This window comes from Mesoplodon densirostris, chromosome 11 (genome assembly GCF_025265405.1).
Source record: "Mesoplodon densirostris isolate mMesDen1 chromosome 11, mMesDen1 primary haplotype, whole genome shotgun sequence".
Taxonomy (NCBI): Eukaryota; Metazoa; Chordata; class Mammalia; order Artiodactyla; family Ziphiidae; genus Mesoplodon; species Mesoplodon densirostris.
This window is the reverse complement of record NC_082671.1, coordinates 63,275,328-63,302,923: the sequence shown is the minus strand read 5'-3', so window position 1 is coordinate 63,302,923 and position 27,596 is coordinate 63,275,328. Positions and strand designations below refer to the sequence as shown.

The following is a 27,596-nucleotide window of genomic DNA, read 5'->3' as shown; positions in this document are numbered from 1 at the left end:
CCCTCTTGTGGGTCCTTGTGGGCGGCCCTTCAGTCTGTCTCAGGTCAGTGGTGCCTGGGTGAGGGCTGGGCAAGCTTGCACTCTGGTGGCCCATCGTCTCCACCTGCAGTGGGGGATCTAGCTTCCTTTGCTTTCTCTGGGTGACGGTCCCTGCCTGACCTTCCTCCTGGGGCTCGGGGAGACCTGGGACGTTCAGACGGTCCTCAGCACCTTCATGGGCTTCATGCTCCCTTCACGTGTGCCTTGGTGGCTTCCCTCCATGCCAGGCCCGGGTGACCCGTGCAGGCATCCTCCCCCCTGCCTTACCCCAGCAGATCCTCGGGGCACGTCACCCAGGCAGGCCCAGACCGCTGGCAGCCCTGACAGACCTGGTCTCCGGTGTGTGGCTGTCAGTGTCTTGCTTTTCGTGGGGCACGTCTGTTTCACTGGGGAACGCCCCTCCAGCAGGAGGGCCGGTGCGCTCCATGGATGTGAGCTAGGTTCATTTTATCCCTCAAGAAACCAGGTCCTCGCTGCTCGGTGACGGCAGATCCACGGAGGGAGAGCAGCGAGGCACGTGTGAGGCTTCCTTAGTGGCGGGTGTGGCTGTGGGTGTGTCCGGAGCCTCACCTCTGTTCTCTCCACCCCCCTCTGCAGGAAGCGCCAGCGATGCCGCCCCTCTGCAGAGATCCCAGTCTCTCCCGCACTCGGCAACCGTGGCCCTGGGTGGGGTGCCCGAGCCCAGTACCCTCAGCGGCTCAGCCTTAAGTGACAGAGAGGCCTCCCGGCTGGACAAGTTCAAACAGCTCCTTGCCGGCCCCAACACAGACCTCGGTGAGTCCCCTGTGGGTGAGGCCACGCCGTCTGTGCCTCGTTTCTAAAGGGGGTGCAGCTCTGAAGGCCAGTCTGCTGCCATTTAACGCACTTGCTCCCCGTGTAATTCACCTGGTGAGGGGTTGATCTGTCGTGTGTCATGCCAGTAGTTCACTAAGACGAGAGCCATTTGTCCTGAAAGTTTACTCTCGACGTGTTTATTAATGGGCTTCCTCTGCAATTCGATCAGCATTTTCTGATCTTTTTTCCTTAATGCCCAGTGCACTCTTCTGGCTTCTTAGCACTGCCTTGGGGAGCTCTGCGGGGCCGGCCAGGTGGACGTACTTGTTCTCAATAGTGGTTGTGGGGCCGGCGATCCTGGCTGGTGACGGACGTCCTGACCGTGGCTGACTTTGCACCTTCCTGCAGGGGCCCAGTGGGTCTGCGCAGAGTGTGAGCACTGCAGGGGGCAGGGGGCAAGACAGGTCTTGGGTGGAGGGGCCAGCAGGGGACAGGACAGTCACAGGCGTGGTTCTCGTGGGTCAGGATACCCGCTTGGACGCTCTGCAGCCAGGCCGAGGCATGCTTGCTTTCCAGTTCTGCTGGAATTCCACTCAGATCTGTGTGCTTCTCTTTATGGATCTCACCCCTGTTGAGTGCCTCTCTGCACTGGGCATTCTGCCCGATGCCGGAGCTTTCGGGAGGGTGGAGGTGGCTGTAGTCCCTCACGGTTGCGCTCCGCGGGCTGGGCGCCGCGGCGGGCAGTGCCCTGCGTGGCCAGCAGGTGGCGCGTGAGGCCCGCGGAGGGAGGCGGCTCAGGCCCAGGCCGAGCCTGCGGAAGCCGAAGCTGCGGGCCTGGTTCGTGAGGCCGGAGGAGGGCGGCCTTGGAAAGATCCTGAAGCTCGGAAGGTGCTACTCCTGCCCGGGTGCCGTTCTTACCATGGGTGTTTTCTTCTTAGTCTTGTTCAGTCTTTGCCCGCACAGTCGCACAGCACAGAGATTTGGGCCGGCTGTTTTTGGTAGGTGCAGAGGGAAGACGAGCCCTTTCCCTTCCCCAGCTCGCCTCTCCCCCTCTGCCCAGTTCCAGGTGTCATCTTCCAGAGATGGTCTGCGCATATGTTGTGTTAAACTTTTTATTTTGACGGGATTTCAAATTTACAGAAAAGTTGCAAGGACAGCACGAGCGCCCCCATACACTCCTTGCCCAGATTCACCAGTTTACGTTTTGCCCTGTTTTCATTCTGTGTGTGTGTGTGTGCTAAGGTGCAGACATGCTGTTCCTGAACCATTTGAGCCATCTGCCCCACGAGACTTCATTATTTCCTAAGAACAAAGACACCCTCTCAATGTTGTCATGATATTGTTGTCAAAGTCAGGAAATTAAACATCCACGCGGCACTGCTCTCTGACGCACGGCCCACATTCACATCTTGATGCTTGTCCCAGTAGCACCCGTGATACCTTTCTTCCTCATCCAGAATCCACTGCAGGATCACGCGTGGCGTTCGGTTGCCACGTCTCTCGTCTTGTTAGCTGGAGTGATGCTCTGGCCTCGCCTTGTGGTCTTGGAAGAGCGTAGGCCCTTCTGAGTGGCTTGTTTCACGTTCTCCTGGTGAGATTTGGGCCGGCTGTTTTTGGTAGGAACAGCACTTAATTGATTTGCCTTCTCAGTCATCGTAGCAGGAGGCCAGGGTGCTGGTTTGTCCTGAGGTCGATGAAGCCAACTCTGATCCCTGCTTCAGGGGGTGTCTGCCAGTTCTTCCCCCAAAAAAGTTACTCTTGTTCCTTTGGTGATTCAGAGGTGATTTGTAGCGAGGTACCTGGGTCTGTGTGTTGTTGCATACATTTTTTTCTTTCCTCTCCATACGAATGGCAACGCTGTTCTGCTCACCTTTTAAATTTAACAGTGTTATTTCCCGAGAGCACTAGGGAGAGGCTGTGGCCTCTGTGCGGGGTCGGCAGCGCGCCTGTCTGTCTGCGGCTGCCACGCTGGTTATTCGCTGCCCCTCCTGAGGGGCCCTTAGTTTTCCTGACTTGCTCTCATTACAGAAGCAAGAGCTGCTCTTCTGACAGAAGAACACCTGTTCCTCACCCTGACCTGGCGTTCCTGGAGCATCCCTGGCTGTGGGGAGCTCGGGGAGGGAGAGCCGGGGGGGCCTTGGTGCGTGGAAGTCTCACGCTCCGAGCCCAACGGAAGGGGACTGTGCGTGAGCAGCGGAGTGCTGTGCGGGGACAGCGAGGGTGGGGCTCCTGGGGCAGCTGCCTGCGTGGCTTCCTCTCCAGGTGCCCGGGAGCGAGCCTGGTGGCCTCCGGGCCTTGGCCTGCTCGTTCACCTGCAGGTACAGCAGTGGCAGCACAGGTGTCCCCCGCTTTACACCACCTCGCTTTCACGGAAGACCTACTCAGTACCTGCTTTCCCTAACTTGAAGGAAATCCGGAGAGGGTTTTTGCTTTCATGAAAAAAAATGCAAAGCAAAAATTGCGTTTTCACTTTACGCCATTTCAGCTTATGAAAGATTTCATAGAAACACTCTACTTTCGGATAGTGGGGGGAACCTGTACAGATTTTGCTGATAATATTGATACATATGAAGTTTTTAGGAGAGTGCCCAGCACTCAATAAACGCTCAAAAAAAGTTAGTTATTTTACTTCTTCTGATTATTTTCATTTGCACTGGTCTGTTTATTCTCTACTTGATTTTTATAACATTGACATATGTGGCCACTTTATAGATATTTTCTTGGTTACATTCAGTAGCTTCTAATGATAGGTGGCAAGGAGATAGCTTGTGAAAACAAGATTGCCTGATGGGAACTGCAGTTCTGGGTCAGGATCTGAGCCCCCAGTTAGAATCTTCTAGTGGACTTTGTCATTGGAGTAACTTTTGAAAATAAGATCGTACTTAAAAATAAAGCTTTCAAGGCTTGTGGGAAAGTGAGTACATATGGATAGATTGAAAGGTTAAAAGAAAATCAAATTATTTTGTTCAGTTGTGGGATTATGGTTTTTTTTCTTTCTTTAGAATTCTATGTAAGTATCAACTCTAACACCAAAAAGCGAAAACCGAAGCTTTCAAAGTGAATTACTGGATTTGTATTTAGTGGCAAGAGAAAACACAGCCGGTAAATTGCTTGTTTTTATAAGGCAGTTAAGATAGCTTCGGAAGACAGTGGGATGTATTATCTTCACATTACATAAAAGATGTAAGTGGCAAATATTTGCTAAGGTTGAAGAAGAAAATCACTGACGTGAGCAGCGCCCGCCCACAGAAGCATCTCTACCTGCAGAATGTCGCTCCGTCCGTCAGAGCGCTGTTTTTCTTTGTTCAGCTTGTGCTCCCTTATAGGGATGAGAGTAGCAAATAGAACTTAACAGCTCACTCTGCTCTTACCATTGACTCAGTATTTACTTGTGCAAAGGCTGCCTGCTTTGAAGCCCAAGAAAATGACACTTGGAGGCTTTCGTTGTGACCACGTGCGTCTGAACCGGCACGTGAGTTGGCCATTGGCAAAACGTGCATCCCAAGGCCTGCCGAGTGACCGCCTGGTGGCAGCCGGGCTCTGAGGTCGTCCGTGTGTGACACATAGCCCTGGTGCCGGACATTCAGACATGAGCACAGAGGGAGTGAGGCCAGGTGCAAGGTCACGGTCCAGTTACCCCGTGGACACCCGGGCAGGGCTTTAAGACGGAGAGCGTGCCGGGAGACGGCTATGGGGAGGAGAGGGTTTTTTTCGGGGGGGGTGTGGGGGGGTGATATGGAGTTGTTCACTCAGGAAGCAAGGGTTTGAGTTCGGTGTCCCTTCAGGGCCCCGGGCTGGAGGACAGCCCTGCCTGTAAGGGGCCCTGATGGCAGGAAGGGGAGGCAGTGTAGCCTGGGAGCCCCTGTGATAGGTGACTCAGCCTCCTGTTCATCAGCCATCACGGGGGAGTTGGGCCTCCCCTGCAGGGTCCTTGTGACGTCGGAGGTGGTTGACGTCAGGTGCCCACGTAGTTCTTCATTCGACCCGTGTTCGTAGAGCACCTGCTGTTGCTGTAGGCGCTGGGGGTGAACCGGGAACAGACCCCAGGGTCCCTGCGCTCAGGAGCTGACGTTGAGTGTTGGGGACAGACAGACAGACAGATGCACGCAGTCAGCACTCCAGGAACTGGCTGAAGGTAGTAGGCGCAGTGGAGAGAAAAACAGGTGTGGGGTAAAGGCTGGAGCTTCCCAGGGAAGGGCCAGGCGTGCAGAGGTCTTGCTCTGGGATGGGGCTTCCGGGATGGACAGGGCCTGGTTGGGGAGGGGAAGGGAGGAGAGGGGAGGGGAGGGGAGGGGAGGAGGGAGGCCGGCAGGGCAGCGAGGGGCAGGTCTGGAGGGCTGAGAAGGCCAGGAGGAGGCCCCCAGCTTTCTCTCTGCACAAAGCTTCTGGCAGGGCTGGAACCAGGGGAGCGGAACAAGGCCACGCAGCAGTGGGGGTTGCAGGGATGGGGGGACAGGGAGGAAATTAGGGGGGTCGACTGGGGGAGGGGATGCAGGGCGGGTCGGGTGGGCGTTGCCTGGTGGACAGGAAGCTGGTGGCCCAGGGAGAAGGGGCCACCAGGACTGTGTCAGCTGGAGCCCAGGGGCTGCGGGCGTAGGGGGACAGCTGATGGACACAAAACCGGGGCATGCCCAAGAAGGGTGTTTTTTCACTGGGTGGCAGAATCAGGTACTGGTGAAACAGAGCCAGGGGAGGCAGTGTATTCAAATAACTGCAAACTTGCTGCGTTTTGGGTCCTCACTCTGTGCGGGGCATCATGCTTCCTATATGTTGACATATGTGTGCACTGCCCCCCAACCCAGACACACCCAAAGCCTGCTCCTGGCAGCAGCCGGCTCCTGATCACAGCTGGGGAGGTTGAGCCCTGGTGCAGGAGGCCACCCTGCGGCCCCGCGGCGAGGGCAGGGCCGATGCCAGCCGGGTCCTCATTCCTCTGCTGAGGGCCTTGATGGGGGACCGGGAGCAGATGGCGTGGCCTGGCTGTGGTGGCAGGGCTGCCGGCACCCCTGTTCCCGAAGGTCCGGGCAGTGGCCCGCCAGCACCCAGCGTCAATCATAGGGCCAGGCGCAGCCCCACAGCCTCGCCGCCGTGTCCCAGCCAGGGACAGTGGAGGTTGCGAGTGTGTGTGCCCGTGCGGGCTTGTCCTGCTGCCTTGTGAAAGGGGAGGGTGGTCCCAGAGGGGCAACAGAATGTGGGAGGGACAAGGTGGCAGCTCCGCTAACTCAGCCTTGCCTTTCCCTGGAGTGTCACTGGGGAGGACTCCCGCCGGGACGGCCACCCCGGGGGCCACTGGCAGCTGCCCAAGTGCAGAGACGCCAGGGAAGAGGAATCGAGGTCTCCTCGCGTGCAGCGTTCACACTCCCCCGCCGCAGCGTGCGTTGGACCCGCTGGCTGAGCCGCGTGCTCGCATCCTGATTCTCAGCGGAGGTGTGGGCAGCGTTCGGTTCTTTGCCCTGCTGGGGCCAGTTCAGCTGGACACGCTTCCTCAGATTCCCACGGGCCCTGCCGCCAGCCGAGCTTCTGAAAGGTAATTGGAGTGTAAGAGGCGGGGCTCCAGGGAGCCCGGCAGGGAGCCTCTGCAGCCCGGTTTTATCTCAGCTGTGAGGTTTGGGGAAAAAGTACTTTTCAGTGGAACAAACAGAGAAGGTTTAAAAGAGGGTTAATGAATTCACCACGCTGCCCGAGCCCTGCAGTCCCTGCCTGCAGCTCAGGACCAGAACCCTGGTGCACATAGTAGGGCCTGGCACACAGTAGGCGCACCTGCAGCAGCGGGAGGCGCGAGCACATCTCAGGGTGAGCCGAGGCAGCATTCGGTCAGGGCCTTTTCCTTTGTTACTGCGTCTCGTGGTCCTGACTGTGGGTTGGCTGAGCCTCTCCTGTCAGGGAACCACAGCCGAGGCCGATTCTGACTGAGCAGAGTGAGTACGGGCTCCAGTCGGGGTGGGGGGAGTCTCTGTGAGAGGACGGGGAGGCCAGAGCCCACGGGTCCGGGCTCTCCTCCCCCACCTTTCTTTCCCGCTTCTCCTGGAGTTTTGCCCCCCCATTGTGGTTCTCCCTGGTAGCATCTTCTCTGACGTCAGGAGGAACACCAGCAAAGCAGCTTTTGTTAAGAATGTAGACAAGGAGTTCGTTTTTGAAAAAGTTCATCTGTCTTGAAAGGCAGATTCTAGGCTGGACGTGTCGCCTGAGTTGACTTCCCAAGGCCCTCACTCCTCCCCCCTGAACCTGTCACCGTTCGTGCCCCCATCTCTGCACAGTGGTGCCCCCTCTGGTGACTCGGGCCCAGCCCCCCGCCGTCTTCTCCTCCCTCCTCCCCACTCCCACCTCTGGGCTGTCACCAGGTCTCCCGCGCTCAGCACCTCCAGCCCACCGCCTGGTCCCTGCCACTGCCTCTCGCCTGATGGTGACAGCCCGTCCCTGCTGGCCCCCGCACACCTGTGTCCGGCGTCGTGCTCTGCACAGCTGTCAGCAGTCCTTTGGAAATGAGGTCTGGATCAGGTACTGTCAGAGCCATCTGGCGGCTCCATCTCACTCGGGGAGTCAGCCGTCGGCCTGGTGACACCCGAGAGGCCCGGCCTCCCACGACCTGCCTGTCCCCCTCCCATCGTCCCCCTCACTCTGTTCTGCGGTCGCCGGGATGCAGCGGCACATTCGTGCCTGGGCCTGTGCTCTGCCGTCCCTCTGCCTCGGCTTCCTGCGTGACTCACTTCCTCCAGGCCTCTGCTCGAACAGACCCTCATCATCAGGATCTCCTGCATCACGCCCCCTGCCCCCAAACGCCTCCATGCCTTCACTCCCTCTCATCCTGCCGTGTTTTCCTCGGATCACCCATCGCCCTCTGCCCCTGACCCCCGGAGGGAGACCTCGGTCTCGTTCTAGGGGTTGGCGGTGCCCAGCATGCGAGCTCAGGGAGGGCACGGGTTGCCGAGCACCAGTGAGACGTTTCCCCCCTTACCTGGGTGGGCGCGGTCCTCCCGTTCTGGCTTTATTTTCTTTCTGTGAAAATAATCACTTGGTAAATACTTATTCCTGACGTCCAAATGCAGCTCAACTGCGGCAGCATCCTCCCTGCAGCCAGGGCCGTTGCACATGTGTGGACCCTGTGCTGCGCCGTCCCCGTGTCACTGACGCCCTGCTTCCACCCAGAGCCTCTGCCCGGCCCATGGGTGGCTGATCGCCTGAGTCCCGCCACGGAGGAGGGGACTCCGCACAGCTCCTCCCTCTGTGTTGCTCTCGCTGTAGGGTTTCCGCGATGATAGTTCATGGAATGTTATTGAAAGTGAGAGACGTGGAAAAAATAATAAAACCCACAAACCGCAATTGCCACTGTGTACGCCGGCTAAATTTATGACTGTTTTCTTCTCTCATTACCTGTAATTGGTTCTCGCCAACCCTTTAGGGCCCCCAGCAGAAGGGGCTCCCGAGCTTGCTTTGTCTTCTGGGCTTCAGGATGGAAGTGTGAGAACTGCAGAAGACGCGCCAGTCCTGACTTCATTGCATTGCCACTGCCAGTATCCTCATTTTTTGGGTGGCATTCGCACTACTAGGTGTGGCATTTGAGCTACGTGTAGTTATCACTCAGCTTAAAATAAACCAAAGTGAATATGATTTGGTGAAAGTTAAGCATTTCATTTAATATCTCTGGTAGAGCAGATCTTCAGTTTAATTAGGAAACCTTTCGGGGGTCTTTCAGGTAACTTTCTCATGGATGATGATTTCCTGTGTATAATCTCAAAAGCAAATATTAAAAAAAAATGTTTGTACGTCTACTGTACAGTTTTAAAGGAGCAGTTTGAGAAATCAATCCATTACACGTTTGTCTTTTTTTCTCTAATGATTTCCTTTGTAGATCAGGACATGAAGTAACCAGTTGAATAATCATGAGACTGTGGTGTCTGTTTTTTGTCTGAGGGATGAGAGCGGAAAAGTGGGCAGAGTGTGTGGCAGTCTGCTCCCTGCCCTGCAGCCCTTTGTGCTTGTGACTCAGCTCTCAGGGTTGTGTCCCTCTCACCACTGGACTGTGAGTTCCTTGTGGGCCGTACTGTGAGTCACTGGTCTTCGTGTCCAGTGATGGGGGACAGGACACGGCGCTTGCTCAGGAAGTGCTGGTGGGGTCCATTGGCCTGCTCTCTCCTGCCCCACGGCCCCTCAGTGCTCTTGGCCTCTGTGGTTCACCAGCTGAGGAGGGGGATCGGTTAGGATTCGTTTTGGCTGAAGATATCAGAAAACCAGACTCAGGGGCCTTTAGACAAATAGGGGTTTATTTTTCTCAGCAGGATGTCTGGAGGTAGGGAGCTATGGGCATTGATTTCATCAGGGATCTAAGCTCGTGGCCACAAGGTGGCAGTCATTGTCCTGTGTCAAAGCAAAGGGCAGTCACCATGGCATCTGTAGTCTTATCAGAAAAGCAGTTTGACCAGAGCTGGGTCATGTACCCCCTGCCTGGCTCCCACCCCCCGAGCTGCAAGGGGTGCTGAGAGGGATCTCGTGGGCTCGGCCGTTGGCACTTTGGAATTGGGGTCTGGTTACAGGGAAGAGGGAGGGGATAGATGTTGGGTGGACAGCCAGCTGTGTTTGCTACTCAGATAGGCACGTGTAAATCTGTCACCCCACCAGGTTTCAGGTTCCTTGAGGTAGAGACTGTCTTTCTTGTATTGTAGCACTTCACCCATGGCTGGTGTCTAGCACTGCCCCGACCACACAGTGGAGACCCAGAAATTGTTTGAATTGTGTTGAACTGTATACACAGTCTTGGGTGTGGAGGGAACGAGTGAATGAACTTTGAATTTTCATAGTCAAAGACACAGTGTTTAGAATGAGCCCTCCTGTGTCCTGTTTTTGCCCCCAAATGTAGCTCAGATTCCAAAGGACCACAAACCCACACATAGCCAGGTGTCTGGTCCTGGAAACTGCAAAGAAAATAATACTTTTTAATTAATTAATTAATTAATCAATGCACAGATCCTATCTTGTGCATTCTGGAAATGCACATCCTGTAAAGTTGCCAGATGAAGCTAGGAAGAAGAGGGTTTTCTGAAGAAGGGACGTTGGAAGAGATGGTGAGCAATTGGAATTCCCTGTAGGTGTGGAAGGATGCGGGCAACACAGCAGCAGGATTTTGACTTCTTTAGAATCAAATCAAGGGCTCTGGGACGGTGGTAGTGGTGACCTTGGTGGTAATGATGGTGATGGTGGTGATGGTAGTGATGATGGTGGTGGTGATGGTAATGGTGGTGATGGTGATGGTGGTTGTTGATGGTGGTGATGTTGGTGATGATGGTGATGGTGGTGATGGTGGTGGTGGCGATGGTGGTGATGGTGGTGATGTTGGTGATGGTGGTGGTGATGGTGATGGTGGTGGTGGTAGTGGTAGCGATGGTGGTGGTTGTGGTGGTAGTGTTGGTGGTGATGTTGGTGATGGTGGCTGGCTTTGACCGAGAGCTTACTATTTGTCAGGTACATGGAAATACGTGGAATCCCTGAGAAGGAGCTCAGAGAGGCTGGGGCACAATGGCTGTCCACTTTAACTTTACCCTCCTGGGTTCCTGTCATCTGTCTTTTCGAGACAGAGGCCCTACTCACTCTGGTGCTTCTTCCTGGGGTGGTTTGGTTGCCCATCTTCCTAGGAAAATCCCAGGAGCCAGAGTCAGCCGTGCTCCCTTGTTTGGTTCCTTTTTTTTTTTTTTTTTTTTTTGCGGTACATGGGCTTCTCACTGCTGTGGCCTCTCCCGTTGCGGAGCACAGGCTCCGGACGCACAGGCTCAGCGGCCATGGCTCACGGGCCCAGCCGCTCCGCGGCATGTGGGATCTTCCTGGACCGGGGCACGAACCTGTGTCCCCTGCATCGGCAGGCGGACTCTCAACCACTGCGCCACCAGCGAAGCCCTGGTTACTTTCTTGTGCCGTCTGTCTGGTTGGCGCTTACAGGTAGGAAGGCAAGTTGCACGTGTTAAAGATGAGAAGCAAGAAAGTGGAGAAGAAAGAGGTCGGGTGCCGTTTTGATTTTGTCACTCCCAGGCCCTCTGTGATCCTCAAAGGGCCTGAGTTATCCCTTCCCAGGTGGGAAACACAGCAGTCACACGTGCAGGGGTGGTGGGGCAGGAGAGGCCAGACGTGGGGCCCCGTGTTTGCATGTCCTGGACCCCCGCTCTTGAACTGCCCTGAGGATGGGGCCCCTGATGGTGGCAGGTCAGGAGACTGTAAGCTGAGTCACGCGACAGGAGCGGATGTCTGCGACGCGCTTGGGGCCGCGCAGAGGAGCGGGGGGCAGAGCTGCCTGGACAGGGCCGAGTCCTGGTCCACGCTGTGCTCCAGGGACGAGCGGTGGCTGTGGACCTCTGAGCCCGTGCCAAAGATTGTGCCCTGCGTGGCACCGAGGCCCACGGGCTGCTTCGCCCTGCGCGGGTTTCTAGTTTCAGCATAGAACGCGAGGAAGTGCATTATTGGTGTGGTAATGCTGGAACAGAATACCGTGGGCTGGGCGGCTACAGCTGACGTTTATTTCTCATGGTTCTGGAGGCTGAGAAGTTCAGGGTCAAGGCATCTGCCGTACCTGGTGAGGTTCATAGACGACACCTTCTTACTGTGCTCCAGTGGCCGAAGGGGCGAGGGCGCTCCCTGGGCCTCTTTATCAGGGCACTAATCCCATGCAGGGGAACCCCACCTTGTGGTCTAAGCACCTCCTACAGCCCCCACCTCTGAACCGTCACCCTGGGAGTCGGGATTTAACATAGGCCCTTTGGGGACACAAGCAGTCTACGGCAGCTTTCCTGCTCGATGAGACGCAGCACTGTGTGGTCAGCACACAGCACCACCCTGCCCTCCTCAGGGAGGAAGGCCTCTGTTTGTGAAGGTCTTCCCCACAGGTTTCCTTGCTGGTTCCGTGCTGCCCTAAGCGATCAACAGAGCGGCCCCATTTTGCAGATGAGGAAACTGAGACTCAGAGGAGGAGGAGGGCCTGCCTGAGGGTAAGCGCACAGGCAGCAGCAGCCGTGGGCTCCCTGCACGTCCTCTGCACTCACTGTACCAGGACACGGCAGTCCATTTTTAGAGATTTGGTGCAGGATTCGATTGCACGTGACCAAAATGAGAAAAAGGGAGAAATTCCTGACGAATAGAAGTGCAGGGCGTGGGAGATGAGAAGTCACTTGGGTTGGCCTCACAATGGGATAGGACACAGGAAGGAAGTTAGAGAAACAAGGAAGCGCCGGGTTTTGTGTCGGGAAGTGAAGAAAATCATCTTTATCCTGAATTTGCCATGAGAAGTGAAGCGCTGCCGGGTAAGGCTTTGGTTTTGGTTTTGAGCCAGGTCTTGAGATATTAATACAAACTGAAGCTTTCTGGTGAAATCTTAGACTGTGCTCAAATTGGTCCTAAAGGGAAAAAGTTCAGACTTGCTTAAAGTGCTTAAAAAAATGAAATACCCTTTTTCTTAGGATAAGGTAGTCTGAAAAAATTAGTTAAGGATGTCTTTTTAAATCCGTGTTTTAACCTATGTGTTGTTTTAGGTTCTAGAAGTAAGAACAACGACATTATAGAAGAGTCAGCAGCCATGATGGCCAGTCACCTTGCCCCCCATCTCTGGCCTTTTGGGGGACAGAGGAGTGTGGAAAACAAGCATGTGGGCTTTGGGGTCGCATCAGGTCATGGCCACGCTTTGCCATTTATTGGTAGAGTGACCTGGGCAGTTTTTTTCCCCCAGACTTCTTTGGCATTAGTTTCCCCACCTATAAAATGGGTCTAATGGTGCTTGCCTCCACCTGGCTTTGGGAAGCAGTCCTGTGAGGAGTGGCCCATGCAGTGCAGCAGGCTCGCCCTGGCGCTGGTGTGGGTCTCCATCACTGCCTTTCCACAGTGGCAGCGAGGATGCATACGCCACTTGTCACCTGATCCAGTTAATATCACCTCATGCACCTTTCCCACCTTGCTGCAGTCTTCATAACCGTCATTTTTAATGGCTGTATAGTGTTTTGAGAATGATCTTTACTTAAAATTGTTATTAAAATTGTGTATCTGTCTAAATCAACATTTAATTTATATGCTTAGTCAAAATCTAGACATATGTAACAGTATCCAAAATACGTACTATAAACGCACTAACGGGAACGTTGTTCCTTGAGATTCTGCAGGAGGGGGAGTTGTGAGCGCACTTAAAGTTTGGGAACTGGTGATGTTCATTCGTATCTCTTGGTTACTAGTTTTTTTTTAATTTAAAAAGCTACATCATGCAATGTTAAAAAATTCAAGTGGTCGCTAAGGGCTTACATAATGACAAATAAGTCTCCGTCCCCAGGCCAGTGGCTCCCCTTCTGTTTCTTACCTCCGTTCATAAGTGCTCTGTGTTTATTCAAGTGACTGTATGGATGGGTGTGTATACGTCGCCCCCCCAGCCCCTGTTCTCCGTAAAATACAAATGGAAGCGTAGTAGTCTCATGGGCTTCTTTTCTCTCTTTATACACGTTGGGAAGCCTGAGAATAGGTGACACTTAGCATAGTTAGCATTTCATTCACTAGTGTCAACCTGGCCTACAAATCCTCAAACTCTCAAGTAAAATATTCTTCTTAAAAAAATTGAGGTGGGGAGCTTCCCTGGTGGCGCAGTGGTTGAGAGTCCGCCTGCAGATTCAGGGGATGCGGGTTCGTGCCCCAGTCCGGGAGGATCCCACATGGCACGGAGAGGCTGGGCCCGTGAGCCATGGCCGCTGAGCCTGTGCGTCCGGAGCCTGTGCTCCGCAATGGGAGAGGCCACAACAGTGAGAGGCCTGTGTACCGCAAAAACATAAAAAATAAATAAATAAATAAAATTGAGGTGAAATTCATATAACATACAATAACCTTTTTAACCCGAACAGATCACTGTAGTTGGTGCACTCGCAGTGTTGTGCAGTCACCTAAAGGTTGTGCCCCACCTAAAATATTCTTAATGAGAACATCCTCATGACCCCGTAAAGAAAGAAATCTGCACCCCCATGTTCATTGCAGCATTGTTTGCAATAGCCAACACATGGAAACAGCCTAGGTGTCTATCAGTGGATGAGTGGATAAAGAAGATGTGATACATACACACACGCGCGTGCACAGCGGGATATTATTCAACCATAAAAAGAATGAAATATTGCCATTTGCGACAACATGGATGAACCTTGAGGGCATTATGCTAAGTGAAGTAAGTCAGAGAAAGACAAATACCATATGATCTCACTTGTGGAATCTAAAACAAAAACAAAAACAACTGAGCCCACAGATGCGGAGGACAGGTTGGTGGTTGCCAGAGGTGGGGGGGTTAGGGTCAGGTGGAATGGGCGAAGGGGGTCAAAAGGAACAAGCTTCCAGTTGTAAAGTAATACTGTATTGCATATTTGAAAGCTGCTAAGAGGGTAGATCTTAAAAGTTCTCATCACAAGAAAAACACATTTTGTGACTGTGTGGTGATCATTACCTTGTATACCTGAAACTACTATAATAGGCCAGTTACACCTCAATCAAAAATATTCTTAATGTGAGGGCTTCCCTGGTGGCACAGTGGTTGAGAGTCTGCCTGCCGATGCAGGGGACATGGGTTCGTGCCCTGGTCCGGGAAGATCCCACATGGTGCAGAGCGGCTGGGCCCGTGAGCCATGGCCGCTGAGCCTGTGCGTCCGGAGCCTGTGCTCCGCAACGGGAGAGGCCACAGCAGTGAGAGGCCCGCGTACCGCAAAAAAAAAAAAAAAAAAAAATCTTAATGCAAAAGAATTGCCAGATGGGAACAAAGACACAGACCTCCTAGAGAATGGACTTGAGGATACGGGGAGGGGGAAGGGTAAGCTGGGACAAAGTGAGAGAGTGGCATGGACATATACACTATGAAACATAAAATAGCTAGCTAGTGGGAAGCAGCCGCATAGCACAGGGAGATCAGCTCGGTGCTTTGAGACCACCTAGAGGGGTGGGATAGGGCGGGTGGGAGGGAGGGAGACGCAAGAGGGAAGGGATATGGGGACATATGTGTATGTATAACTGATTCACTTTGTTATACAGCAGAGACTAACACACCATTGTAAAGCAATCATATTCCAATAAAAAAAAGAATTGTCAGAAATTTAGTCATCAGGAGGTTTTTTTTGTTTTGTTTGTTTTTTGGTGTAACAGCAGTTACATAATTGGGGATTTTTTATGCATATAATCAACTGAAGAGGTAGGTCTTCCCTTCACTCTTGGGGTTGCCCCTCTTCAGGTGTGCCCTGTGGTTCGACATTATTCAATTACAGATTAAATCACCTCCCAGAAAATATAATGCATCATATCGTGTGTGTGTGTGTGTGTGTGTGTGTGTGTGTGCGCGTGCGCGCGCGCGTGCAGCAGGAACTTGGGAAGTCCCCTGGCGAGGGCTTTCCCCTTCCTGCTGCCCGAGAGCTGGTCCTACTGGGCGTGCGCTTCTGGAGCCCCACTTGGGCCAGGTGCGGTGCCCGACTTCCTGCCCTGAGCCCGTCGGGCCGCCAGGGTCGTCCGTGGTCTTCCCATCTTACCGAGTCCCTGGCTGAAGTGGCTGCGTCAGAATGGATGGCCCATCCTGACTCCAGGTTTCGTGCTCCTGCTGCCCCAACAATCTGCCTCTGGTGGGGACGAGGGACTTAGGTGTGGAGCAGTGTTCTGGAAGGGTTGGAAAGGCAGTGTGTTCACTTGTCGTTGTGCTCTCTGGGGTCATCGCCGCGGGCGTGGGCACCACCTAAAAGCTCTGTCCGGGCGCAGGACCAGGGAGGTGAAGCCTGCTCACTTCTCCCGACGCTGTGGACACCTTGGCTGTGACTCTGTCCTTTTCTTTGGGGCTTACATGCTTCGTCCTTACCTCCTGTCCAGGGTAATGTCACTGCTCTCAGATCTGGCATTGTGAGTGTGCTCGGTGCGTACTGCGGGGCGAAGTTCGTTGGAGCAGCCAGCGGTGTTGAACTTGCTCTGTGGTGCGTCCGGGCACCGGGCACGCCCGTGCCACTCACTCCCTTCCCACTCATGTCCTTGCACGCCCACCCCTGTAGCTGAGCATCCTGGGCTGCTCGGTTGTCCCGTGGAGGGCGGGTTGGCCTTAAGGAGGGGAGGCTTTACCCCCAGTTTGTCGCCAGGGCCTGGGGTGGGCTGCCGTGGTCATCTACAACCGGCCTTGGTGGCTTTTGGCTTCGGAGAGCATGGCTGTGCTAGGCTGTGGTCCAGGACACACCCTGGGCACAGGGCAGCAGGCTGCTGGGGAGGAGACATGGCGAGTGGAGCTGAGCCCTGACAGCCGCCGCAGCAGCAGCGACGACAGCACAGCGACACCACCTCTGCCGAGGAGCTGAGCACGCTGTGCGCGGGAGCCGTGTGCTGTCCCTAGAGTCGGGCAGCCGTGACGTGGTCGCCGTCTGCAGGCCTCCTGGCCAGCAGAGCCAGCACTTGGAGCCAGTGGCGTCCGAGGGAGCTTGTCGTCGTCCTGAGGCAGTCGCGCTGCAGGGACGAGGCTTCTTTGAAGGTGCAGCGGTGGGAGAAGCCAGGGGTGCGGGCGGGGCCGGAGCTTAGCAGGTCGGGCAGCTGTGGGGCAATGGGAGAGACACTGTGATGGGGAATCCCCTGGCTTCCCAGTGGTTAGTGCTTTCGCTGAGCTGGGGAACCACGATCCCGCAAGCCGCGCGGTGAGTGGGGCACAGATGCTGAGATCTCGGGTTCACACCCTGCCTCTGCCGCCTTCATGCCTTCTGGTTACTTGCTGCGTCCTTGGTCTCGGTCTCCTCATGGGCAAAATCAAGGAGTTGGGCCGATGGCAGCAGAGGTTCGAGAGCCTCGGATACAGTGACTCGTTCTGTGGGCGGGTTGGAGCCGCGAGGGTTCGGGGTCTGGGAGTGGAATGATCAGAGCTGCACTTTGGGCAGGTTAATCTGGCCTCTGTTCCTTTGTGATAATCCCACCGAAGGGCTGCAGGTGACAGCGTGTGGGCGACACTCTGAATGCGGCCGCGACTGAGTTAGCTGTGCTTTGAACCCAAGCTGTCTGGAACTTCCCTGCACGCTTGTGGGTCCCTTGCCCCCCTCCCCGGCCTGCTCTCTCCCGGGCACCGGCCCTCTCTTCTCTGCACACCCCGCGGCCACAGCCGGCTCAAGCCAGTGAGGCTGTTTGGAGCTGGCTGGTGGTGGGGCGCAGACCCAGACCTGCGCAGTCCCGCGGATCACGGGGACCCCGTGCAGCTGGCCTGGGGGGTGCGTGGGCTCCTCGGCTCATGCGGGTCCGCTGCTCTGTCGGGCGCTGGGCCTCCATCTGCCTGCAGCGCCCTCCCTGCGTGGGTGAGCCTGCTCCCTTCGGCTGGGCCCACCCTCCCGGGAGCCTCTGCCCGTGGCCCTGCGGGTGGCGCTGCGTCCTGCGTGCCTTTGTGAACCGGGCTTTCAGTGGACGTTGGTGAGGAAGGGCAGAGGCTCCCAGCGTTTTAGTTGAAAGATGCCGCCAGCTAGCTCAGTGCTCTGGGGTGGATTTCGTGATCCTTGTCTCATGACCTACCACCACTGTTAAATTTAGGAACTACCCTCAGTTTACATGAAAACGTTCCCTAATCCTTGTGAACTTAAAGTTGCCTGTTTCGGCGTATTCCTTAGTTAGCATTTATCTTTTCTTGCTTTGGTTCCTTCCAAGGCACTTTACGCTTTTTTGAGCCTCACCGTTTTGAGTTCCTGCAGTGCGTGGTGCCTTCCTCATTATTGATGGACTCCGTCGTGTCGTGTCATGTCAGGGCTGCCCGCGTGGTGATCACGTGGCTGCCACCGCGCATCACTTCAGCATTGTGCGTCTGTCAGGCGCCTGAGGCCTTTGTGTATGCGGGTCACTGGGTTCCATTTGCTTGTCCCTTTACTTTAATGACTTTGTTGATCAGACCGTTAAATACTTCGCTAAAGTACACTCTTTTCTTCCATTTACTCGTGGTTATTTCCTCAATAAAATGCATATTGAATTAGTAAGACATGAATTTCCTTCTGTGTGCCAATCCTATCAGAAGTCATTAAAACTTTTCTAGATTTGGGCCTTCTGTACTTGAAAATTCCATCCCCATTTCCTAAACCAAATATGAAAGTATAAAATATATTTAGCAAAGTCATTTTTTGATCTTTCATATACAGGGTTCGCATGGCAGGAACACAGACTTATCTTTTGGAATATTAACTTTGTTTATCTTTGGTATTCTTAAGTATAATTTAAAATTACAAGTGTTCAGTGTTTAAAAGTTTAGTACGTAGTGTGAATAATCATAAGAAAAACAATAGGGCTTCCCTGGTGGTGCAGTGGTTGGGAGTCTGCCTGCTAATGCAGGGGACACGGGTTCGAGCCCTGGTCTGGGAGGATCCCACATGCCGCGGAGCAACTAGGCCCGTGAGCCACAACTACTGAGCCTGCGCATCTGGAGCCTGTGCTCCGCAGCAGGGGAGGCCGCGATAGTGAGAGGCCCGCGCACCGCGATGAAGAGTGGCCCCCACTTGCCACAACTAGAGAAAGCCCTCGCACAGAAATGAAGACCCAACACAGCCCTAAATAAATAAATAAATTAAAAAAAAAAACAATAGCATTGAATATTTTTTGATGCCCATCTTGTGCCATGCGTGGCGCTCAGTACTCCCTGTGAATTTTCTCTTTTTTTTTGCGGTACGTGGGGCTCTCACTGCTGTGGCCTCTCCCGTTGCGGAGCACAGGCTCCAGACGCGTAGGCCCAGCGGCCATAGCTCATGGGCCCAGCCGCTCCGCAGCATGTGGGATCTTTCCGGACCGGGGCATGAACCTGTGTCCCCTGCATCGGCAGGCGGACTCTCAACCACTGCGCCACCAGGGAAGCCCTCTGTGAATTTTCTTGATCTCTTCTCACAACGACCCTGTGCGGTGGACACAACCTCCCAAGACCGGGGTCAGAAAGAATGATGAAAACCAGCTGTACACCTGCTGTCCTGGTTGTCCAGGGGGTTAAAAGAGCTTATCTTTGTGTCTTTTCGGGAGGGCCTTTATGGGTGTGTGTGTGTGCGCGCGCGTGTGTGTGTATGGTCTTCCTTTTTGTGGACTTGGGATCAAGCATGTACCTCTCTGTGCATCTCATGATTTTCACTTGTTGTAAATGATGTCTTTCCCAAGAGAGTCATGTTCTCTGAAGGCACGATTGTTGACGGCTGTGTGATAGTCATTAAAGTACAGCCATTTCTGCCATTGGCTCGTTGGTGACACATTTCGTAAGCCATTCCCCTGTTATTTGGGCATTTCAGTTGTTTTCAGTTCTGGTTTTGTTTTTTATTTATTGTTATGACTGACCCCAAGGAACACCCCCAATCATAACTCTGCACACATTCTGTGTTTCCTTAGGATAAATCCCGAGCCCGGACTTGGTATTAATGGAGGAGCACCGTCGGTCACTCGGGCGCCGTGTCCTCGCGCGTGACCCTTCGGTTCCCTGAGGGCCCTGTGTCGTTTGAGAGCCGCCGTTGACTTGATTACTCTTTGCCCTTTTGTTTCATCCACATCAGTGTTTTTGAATTGAAGTGCCCCGGGCACACAGTAATTTATTTGGACCCTTCTGATGCTATTTCACTCAGAGCCTGCCCTCCTGCCTTCCTTCTGTTGGATTTGCTCAGGTTTTGCTGCTCGAGCCTTTCTAGATTCCTCCTTGGCGGGTGGGCATTTTAACAAGGTTGCAGTCATTTCTTAGTCTCATCTATTCACTCTCTCCCTAAGTTACTCATTCTGTTATCCATTTGTTGATTTCTTCCTTCGTTTATTTGGAGAGCGAATTTCTTAAGCACCTACCTCATACTGGGCACTGAGGGTGCAAGATGTATTGATTAGTCTGCTCCTGGGCTTGTGGAGGGACTGAGACCAGTCGAGTGGGGGCAGGAGTCCCTGACTTAGTCAGAGCGAAGGACGGAGGTGAGGGAGAGGCGCTGCCGGACAGGGAGGAGTAGCAAGGTGTGGCTGGCCGTGCTGTGTGTGCTCACCTGTGCGTGTGCCCCTGTGGGAGATGGAGCCTGGCAGGTGGGTCCAGCCGCAGCTGGGTGGCAGGGCTCTGGAACAGCGAAGCAGTTCGGATGTTATCCTGAAGCTCGTGTCGTTTCCCTGCTCACGGCTCTTTCAAAATGTCCCCTTGGGAGAGTCTCCCACCTTTGGTCGGTCCTACCCCCCTCTCTGGCTGCGTTTCTCGCCACTTCCCGTCTCTGCACTTGAAGCTCGTGGCTCCGGTCCAGTTTGTCCCCTGGGCCTCCCAACCCCCTCTGCACGGCCAGCGCTGGGGCCCCCTTCGCTCCCACACACGTTGGTTGCGAGGTATCTCTGGCGACCCTGGGCTGAGTCCCCTAGGAATCACTGTGGCTCTGCTCAGACCTGGCTCAGGGCCCTGCCTGGTGGTGTCTGGTCTCCTGAAGAGCAGGCGCTACCTGCTGTGTGGTGTTCAGTGGTGGCGCCTTTATCTCAGCCAAAACCTGTTTTCAGGAAATTCCCCGCTGCGCCCTTCACCAAGTCACGTTGCTGGTTTCCAGTGGGCTTAGGTGACTTCTGCGGGGGCTCGAAGGAGAATCCGTCCATCAGAAGCGAATCGAAGACTCACACCACCGTCACCAGATCGGATTCTCCTGGGGCCTGTCGTGTCGGGCTCTGTTGTGGGCAGCCCTGTGGTGGGGGCCCGGTTATTAGTTCCCGGCCTTGAGGTGCGCACAGGTGAGGGGGCGATGCGGCAGGTGCTAGGACGGGCGGCCCAAGAGGGGTTTGGCCAGCCCTGGCTGCAGATGAGCTGAGGGGGGCCCGTGAGCTGGTCAGGCTGGCCTGGCAGAGGCCGTGGGGCTCGGACTGGCTTGAAGGGCTGGCGGGGGCTCAGGTCGGTGACAGAAGGGGCCCCCGGGGCTCGGAGTGGCGTCAGCTTGGGTGCACGCACCGGTCACTCTCTCCTGAGGAGCTTTAAAAAAACACAACAAAACCAGTGCCTGGCCTCCCCCCTGGCTGGGGCCTCGGAACCCTGGGTCGTAACCCCCGTCCTAGGGCAGGGGTAGCGGGAGCGCTCAGACGGTGTCTGGAGCCTTGCTGTGGGGCTCTGGCTACGTGAGGCTTTGGGAGGTCATGGGCAACGCCAGACCTCAGTAACTCACTATAGCCCACAGTGTCGCCAGGTGAAGGTCTGCTGTAGCATAGAAGACCTTGTGATTCCATAAATAACACGTGCTTGTTAGGAAAACTTGGAAGATACAGAGAACCGCTGCAGACAGATCATTACCTGCATCGTATCTCACCACCTGAATTGTGGTCCTGCTCTTCGTGTGGTCAGTGTCCCCTACCTGCCACCTGAGGTCATGTGTGAAGGGTGGGTCCTCTCTGGAAGGTCCAGGGCCTGCAGTGCATTCTCGGGGTGCCTGGGGCAGCATCCACAGGGTTGGGGTGGAGGCTGCAACTGTCAGCTTGGCTTGGGTCCTGGCCACACCAATGACCACCACGTGATGCTGAGCTCGTGGAGAGGCTTAAGTGAATTCACTTAACTATAGCTCTCAGAATGGTGCCTGGCATATAGACAGGACTCAGTAAATGTTAGCTGGGATACTTATTTTTGTTCTCGTGATCACTTCTGGCTCTGCTCTCCTGCTTTCTTCTGAATTCTTGATTTAATTTGATCAGTTAACTGTGCTTTTGGTCCAAGCACCTGCTGGGTGTCACCAACATACAAGGTGAAATGAGACCTGGTGCCATGACTCAGGGGACACGGATAATGGTCTCGGGCAGTGCCACCCAAGGGGAAGATGTCACTGTAGCCATGTCTGTGATTTCACACGTTCTTGTAGCCACACCGAGGACGTGCAAAGAAACAGGCGAAATTAATTCTAAGGATTTAGGGATTTCCCTAGCGGTCTAGGGGTTAAGACTTCGCCTTCCAACGCAGTGGGTGCGGGTTTGGGGAACTAAGATCCCTCATGCCTCGGGGCCAAAAAACTGAAACAGAAGCAGTATTGTAATGCTGCTTTTAAAGTCAATAAAGACTTTTAAAAAAATCTTAAAAAAAATAATTCTAAGGATTTACTTATTATTCCAATATATACAAAGTATTATCTTAACATATTATAAATTGAATATATAATCCGTATACAAGCTGTAAATAGTAACGTGGATTCATATGTTGGTACCGTGTCGGTAAGAAATTCCTGGTGGCGAAGGGAATCTTTTCTTTTGGATTACGGATGTCCAGCAGTCGATTTTAACTTATTTAGACAGTGATTGTGTTAACCCCCTGAGACTCCAAAGCTTCCGTCTGCTGCAGGTACAAATGCCTCATTTCCTAACCCCTCCTTGGGTAATACTACTTTTGCCTAAATTTTGGCTTAAAATGAGGCGGTGCCTTTTTCCCCCGGGAGTCAGATCTCTGACCCTGTTTTCCTGTGGTGGTGTGGGTGCTTCTGCTCCTGCCCTTCGCTGGCTCAGCGCAGGCCCCCTCACCCCCTCGCCACCACCCTGTGCGCACAGGCCATGCAGAAGGGCCGGCTCAGCTTTGCTTCATGTCTAATCTGCCTCATGTCTCTGTCCTACTGGATGCTGGTAGCAGAAAGGAGACATGGAGGCATCTGTTTTCCACGTTGGCATAAATTATGCGGTACCTCCTTGCCAGGAAAGATCATGATGAGTTAGTTTTTTTGTGTGTGTTTTTTTTAAGGAATTTTATTTATTTATTGGCTGCATTGGGTCTTTCTTGCTGCACGTGGGCTTTCTCTAGTTGCGGTGAGCAGGGGCTACTCTTCCTTGCGGTGCGCGGGCTTCTCATTGCGGTGGCTTCTCTTGTTGCAGAGCACAGGCTTTAGGCACGTGGGCTTCAGTAGTTGTGGCGCACGGGCTCAGTAGTTGTGGCTCACAGGCTCTAGAGTGCAGGCTCAGTAGTTGTGGCACACGAGCTTAGTTGCTCTGTGGCATGTGGGATCTTCCCAGACCAGGGCTCGAACCCATGTCCCCTGCATTAGCAGGCAGATTCTCAACCACTGCGCCACCAGGGAATCCTGGCAGGCGGATTCTTAACCACTGTGCCACCAGGGAAGCCCCCGGACACATTCTTGAACAATTAAAATGCTAATCGGTGTCATTTCAGAATGGAAGAAGTACGATAATCAAGCATCATCTGGTAATGGAGTTACAGGAATGTCTCAGCCCACAGTCACTTGGTTGGTTGATTTCTCTAGCATGCTGGATGCTAAGGAGATTTATTAAAAAATAACAGAACACCCTGAAACGTAGTCATAGTCATTTCTGAGTTGGAGTTTCTCTTTTAAGGAGTTTCCTTAAGTCACTTGATATGTGAGCTGCACACTGGGTGGATTTGCTTTCCTTTAATCTCTGCCGTGTAAGTGTCCAGCAGTTTCTAAGTGAGGACGCGTCTCTCGGTCTTTTTTGTGTGTGTGTGTGTGTGGTACGCGGGCCTCTCACCACTGTGGCCTCTCCCGATGCGGAGCACAGGCTCTGGACGCGCAGGCTCAGTGGCCATGGCCCACGGGCCCAGCCGCTCTGCAGCTTGTGGGATCTTCCCGGACCGGAGCACGAACCCGTGTCCCCTGCATCGGCAAGCGGACTCTCAACCACTGCGCCACCAGGGAAGCCCCCTCTCTCTGTCTTAAAGGCTCGTCCCCTCCCCCTGCTCAGCGATGCTCAGCTTTCCTGGGAGTGGACCCATCTCTGACATTTTCATGTGCAGACTGCAGTTGAAGGAGCCTAAAGCCTTTCGTTTCTTACTCTCCTGATCTTGTTAGTTACCACCAAGTTTGTTTATTGAGAGTCTGAGCTGAGCCCATCATGTGTGTAATCATACATGTAAGCCTCAGGGTTGCTCTTTCCCGCCCATAGGGAGGCTGTTGACAGCAGTTTCCCGGGCTGGGCAGCTGTGGGGAGGGGAGCTGGTGTTTGTCTGGTTCCAAGTGTCATACAGGTCGAGGCCGCGGTGTCCAGGATGGCTCCTGGCTCTCGGTTCGCCTTCAGGTAATTGTCGAACGAATAAATGGAAACGCGCAGCCAGTTTCAGCTCTCCTTTCCATGTGTGCCTCTGTGTGTGTGAGAGATTAGCTCACTGTGAAACCTGTTTTTCTTCCTTTGCCAGAAAGCAATCAACAGAGACTCCTGCCTTCGTCGCGTTGTAGAGTTGATTGACATGGTTCTTTGTGCCTGAAAAGCAAATTATGTTAAAATGTTCCTCGAGGTCTATTTATAAGTTACTCGGTTCAGCAGCACCGTTTGCTTAGAACTAGGACCCGCCGTGTTCTTCACGCACAGCCGCTGCCACACAGGGGAGCGGGGCTCCCACGGACCTCGCCCCTGCCTGTTGGCCACTGACCTCGGGGAGGGGGAGGGTGGAATCTGGTTCCTCACCCTCCGACGCCTCCTTCGCATGGAGGGGCGTGGTGTCCCCGCCCAGGGCCAGTGCAGGCCGTGATCGTGGGCTCGCGTGCAGCCTGCACGCGGTCTGGGGAGAAAGGACCGTGGTCTGCATCTGCATCACACCCTTGGCCTTCTCGGTGCTGCTGCAGACCGTGTATCTAAAACATGCCTCTCCCTCAGCCTCACTGCCCACCCTGCAGACGATCCGACCACCAGAACCCTGTTAAAATCTCCTGTTCTCCTTTCTCGTAGAGCCGCACTTGGACCGTGTGTTCCAAATGGTGTTTTGTAAGGGACAGCCTTTTTGAATCAGAGAGGCCTGGCTGCCAGCAGAACATCTGGGCAGCACAGGTGACTGGCCTGCCCAGAGGGAGTGGCCGTCATTTCTGCTTGCAGACACTGTGGGCTTGGGCAGCCTGTGCAGCCTGGCCGTGCCGGGGTCGGGGTGGGTCTCTGTTCCTGCTGGGCCCTTGAAGCTTGATGCCAGGGCCCTGAGAGAGCCTGGCTGAAGCGCCCTGGGGTCCCTGGGACAATAGGCCACTTGTTGCCGGGGAATCGGCAAAGGCTTCACTAGGTCTTGGCTGTCTTATCTGCACAGAAGGTCCCAGCAGACAGCGTAAGCAGAGTTAAAACGCCTGCAGTTCTTCATGCAGGTGGTGACGTAGGCTTACCCCCTTTGCTCCCCCGACAAAAACCCCCCATCCCCAGACAGTTGTTAGGCCATGTCTGATTCAGCAAGGCTGTCCCAGAATATAGCACTGCAGACTTCTCCTGTGCCTTCACTGGGATTAGAAGCGCCCTGAGGGCAGGGCTGCTTGAGCCCCTGTGCCCTCCTGAAACATGGCACAGGCCTTCCTACAGCCAGCACTCAGGTTGTAGGTTTTTTTTTTCCTGTTTCAGAGAACGTATGGAGATGGAACACACTTGTTGAGCGTGATTCTTCCCTCCTGGCCCAGGACTAATAAATGTCTGTAAAGGTGATAAAGTAAAAAAAAAAAAAAAAAAAGGCAGCCTTGTGATTTCTCCAGGAAGCAAGGTGCAGGGTCGGAGGATGGAGAGGCCAGAAGCCTTTGAACAGCCTGCTGTTCTCTTAGGTGCTCACATTCTGCTTGTAGCAACACCCTTTCTCCCGAGTGCTGCCCGGTCGCTGGGGAAATCTGTCTCCTGCATCTCTCTGTCCCACCGCCACTGTGCCAGTTCCGATTCTTGCCCTCTCTGGCCTGGACCATTCTTGTGTTGTTTCCTCTGCCTACCCACCTGCCACATGTGGTCTGATGACAACGCCCGTCTGCCTCTGTCAGCTTCCGCTTCAAAGCCTTTGATTGGCCGCCGTGGTTCAGGGGTAAAGTTCAGACTTCTTAGCCCGGGACACGAGGCCAGGCCCTTCCCTGTCTGGCCTTGGCCTGCCCTCTTGCCTTGTCAAGGGCTGCTCTCTGCCACTCACTTCCTCTAGCCTACGGGATCGTCTCTCTCTTTGAATGTGCCATGCACACGCACAGACATGTGCACACACACAAGCCCTGATATCTGGTGCACATGTCCTGCCTGCCAGGCCTGTTCTGAGTGCTTCATGTATCTAATTTCCTGCTTAAAACAACCTGCGTGGTGGGTACTATTATTGTTCCCTTTTAGCCGAGGAGCTGGAGGCACGGGAACGGCCGGCAGGGTCCCTGAGGTCACACCGTCACCAAGTTCCCTGACCAGGATTCGAGGCAGGACGGGTCCTGTTCTCGTGTGGCGTCCCCTGGCCCCCTCGGCCTCCCTGCTTCTGCTGACGCGGCTGGGCTCCCCCCGCCCCTCCTTGGCACTCGTGTGCCATCTCTGAGTCCCAGGCCAGATGGCAGCTCCCCTCTCGTCCTGGTGGGATGCCTGTGCTGACAGCTCCTGGGTCTGGGCGGTGGCCCTGGGGGTAGGGCTGCATCCCATGGGTTTCAGACTCCACTGTCCGCTCAGTGAGTAGGCACTTAGGCAGCCCGGGGGCATTTTGAATTTCTTAAAATACGTGTGTTGGACTTCAGCGTCCCTGATGGCCTGGAAAGTGTGGGGGTCTTGAGAAGAATGTTCTGTTGAGGCTTCTCTCTTCTGAGCTCCGTGACTTTCATGAAGTCGTCTCTGTTTTTGCCGCTGATCAGAGACAAAAGTCTTATAACTGACTTCCCAGCATGGAGAGAGTACATCTACTTGACATTGCTGCCGAATTAATACTGCGTCTGGAAAGCCAGGGAAAAGCCAGGTTAAGAGAGTCTTCCTGCATAATTTATGAGAGACTGGGTCATAAAATAAGCATTTACAATGGCCTGTTTGCCCAAGGTAGGGAGCGATAATGCAGCTATTGTTCACAGCCTTGGGGACAGTGGCGTTTCTGTGCCTCCTAAGGTCTCCTGCCTCTTAGTCCCCTCCATCGATTTCTGAGGTTATCTCAGCTTCTCTTTCCAAAATTGGCTCTCTGACTGTTTGGGGATCAGAGCTTTGCAGTTCAGTGATACGTGTGCAGACGGAAATGATGTTATGAAAACTGCATGTGTCGGTATTTCTAAATAATGAAATCTTAAAAAGAAAATCCTACAAATGAACAGATTCAGTGCCAACCGTGCTGGGCACGGTGAATGAGCGGGGGGTGCAAAGGAAAGTGAGACAGGCCCATTCCCCGGGTGCTGCCAGCTGCTGGAGAGACAGGTTGTGTCCCTGACGGCATGAGCACGGTGCCCTCAGGAGGAAAGGTTCTGGGGGGGGAGGCGGTTTCCCGATAGCGGGAGGTACGGCAGGGCAGATGGACAGCCTCTTCCCTGGGAGAAAATACTGTGAACCACGTATTTGGAGCTGTGTGAGGGCCTTGCGGGTGTCGGCACAGCTGCCCCGAAGGCGGGCATGGGTGCAGATGCTGGGGCGAGAGGCTGGGCCGGAGGCTGCCCGTGTCCCCCCACCCGTCTCCCACTGCCCGGGCTCCAGGGGGCAGGCCCACCTCTGTCACTGAACGATGAGCAGCCATCGCAGCTTCACTAGCAGCCCTCCCGTCTCTGAGGGCGAGAGGTCCCAGGGCTGCGGGTGGGCTGCGGCTCTGTGTGTCCCCCACCCAGGCCCTGGTCTGGAAGCACAGACTCCATCCAGGGCCGTTCTCCAGGCGGACAGCGGAAGCTAGGGACTGGCAGAGACCCTGGGTGCCTGTTAGAGCTTTTGCCAGGTCACAGCGTGTCACACCCACCCGCGTTCCATTGGGCAGAGGCTAGCACACGGCTGAGGCCGGCCTCAACGGACAGGAACACACAGCCCTTTGTAGGGAAGCTGTAGTAGAGCCTACCGGGCAGCTAGTTTATGGAGTTCAGGCAGCTATTCTGGCGGCGGTGTGGAGGGTGGCATGCAGGGCTGAGGCTGGACTCGGGGTGAGAAAGGCGCAAGTGAGGAGGGCACGCGGACTTAGTGGTGTGGCAAAGAAG

At 54.4% G+C, this 27,596-nt stretch overlaps 1 protein-coding gene across 1 annotated transcript in view; it reads left to right on the top strand.

The window, feature by feature from the left end:
• The window catches only part of TBC1D22A (TBC1 domain family member 22A), a 326,227-nt gene that overhangs the window by 34,600 nt on the left and 264,031 nt on the right, over positions 1–27,596 (top strand). The window contains exon 4 of the mRNA XM_060113299.1: positions 637–813. Within this exon, the coding sequence (XP_059969282.1) occupies positions 637–813 (177 nt within the window). The remainder of the gene's footprint in view (positions 1–636; positions 814–27,596) is intronic.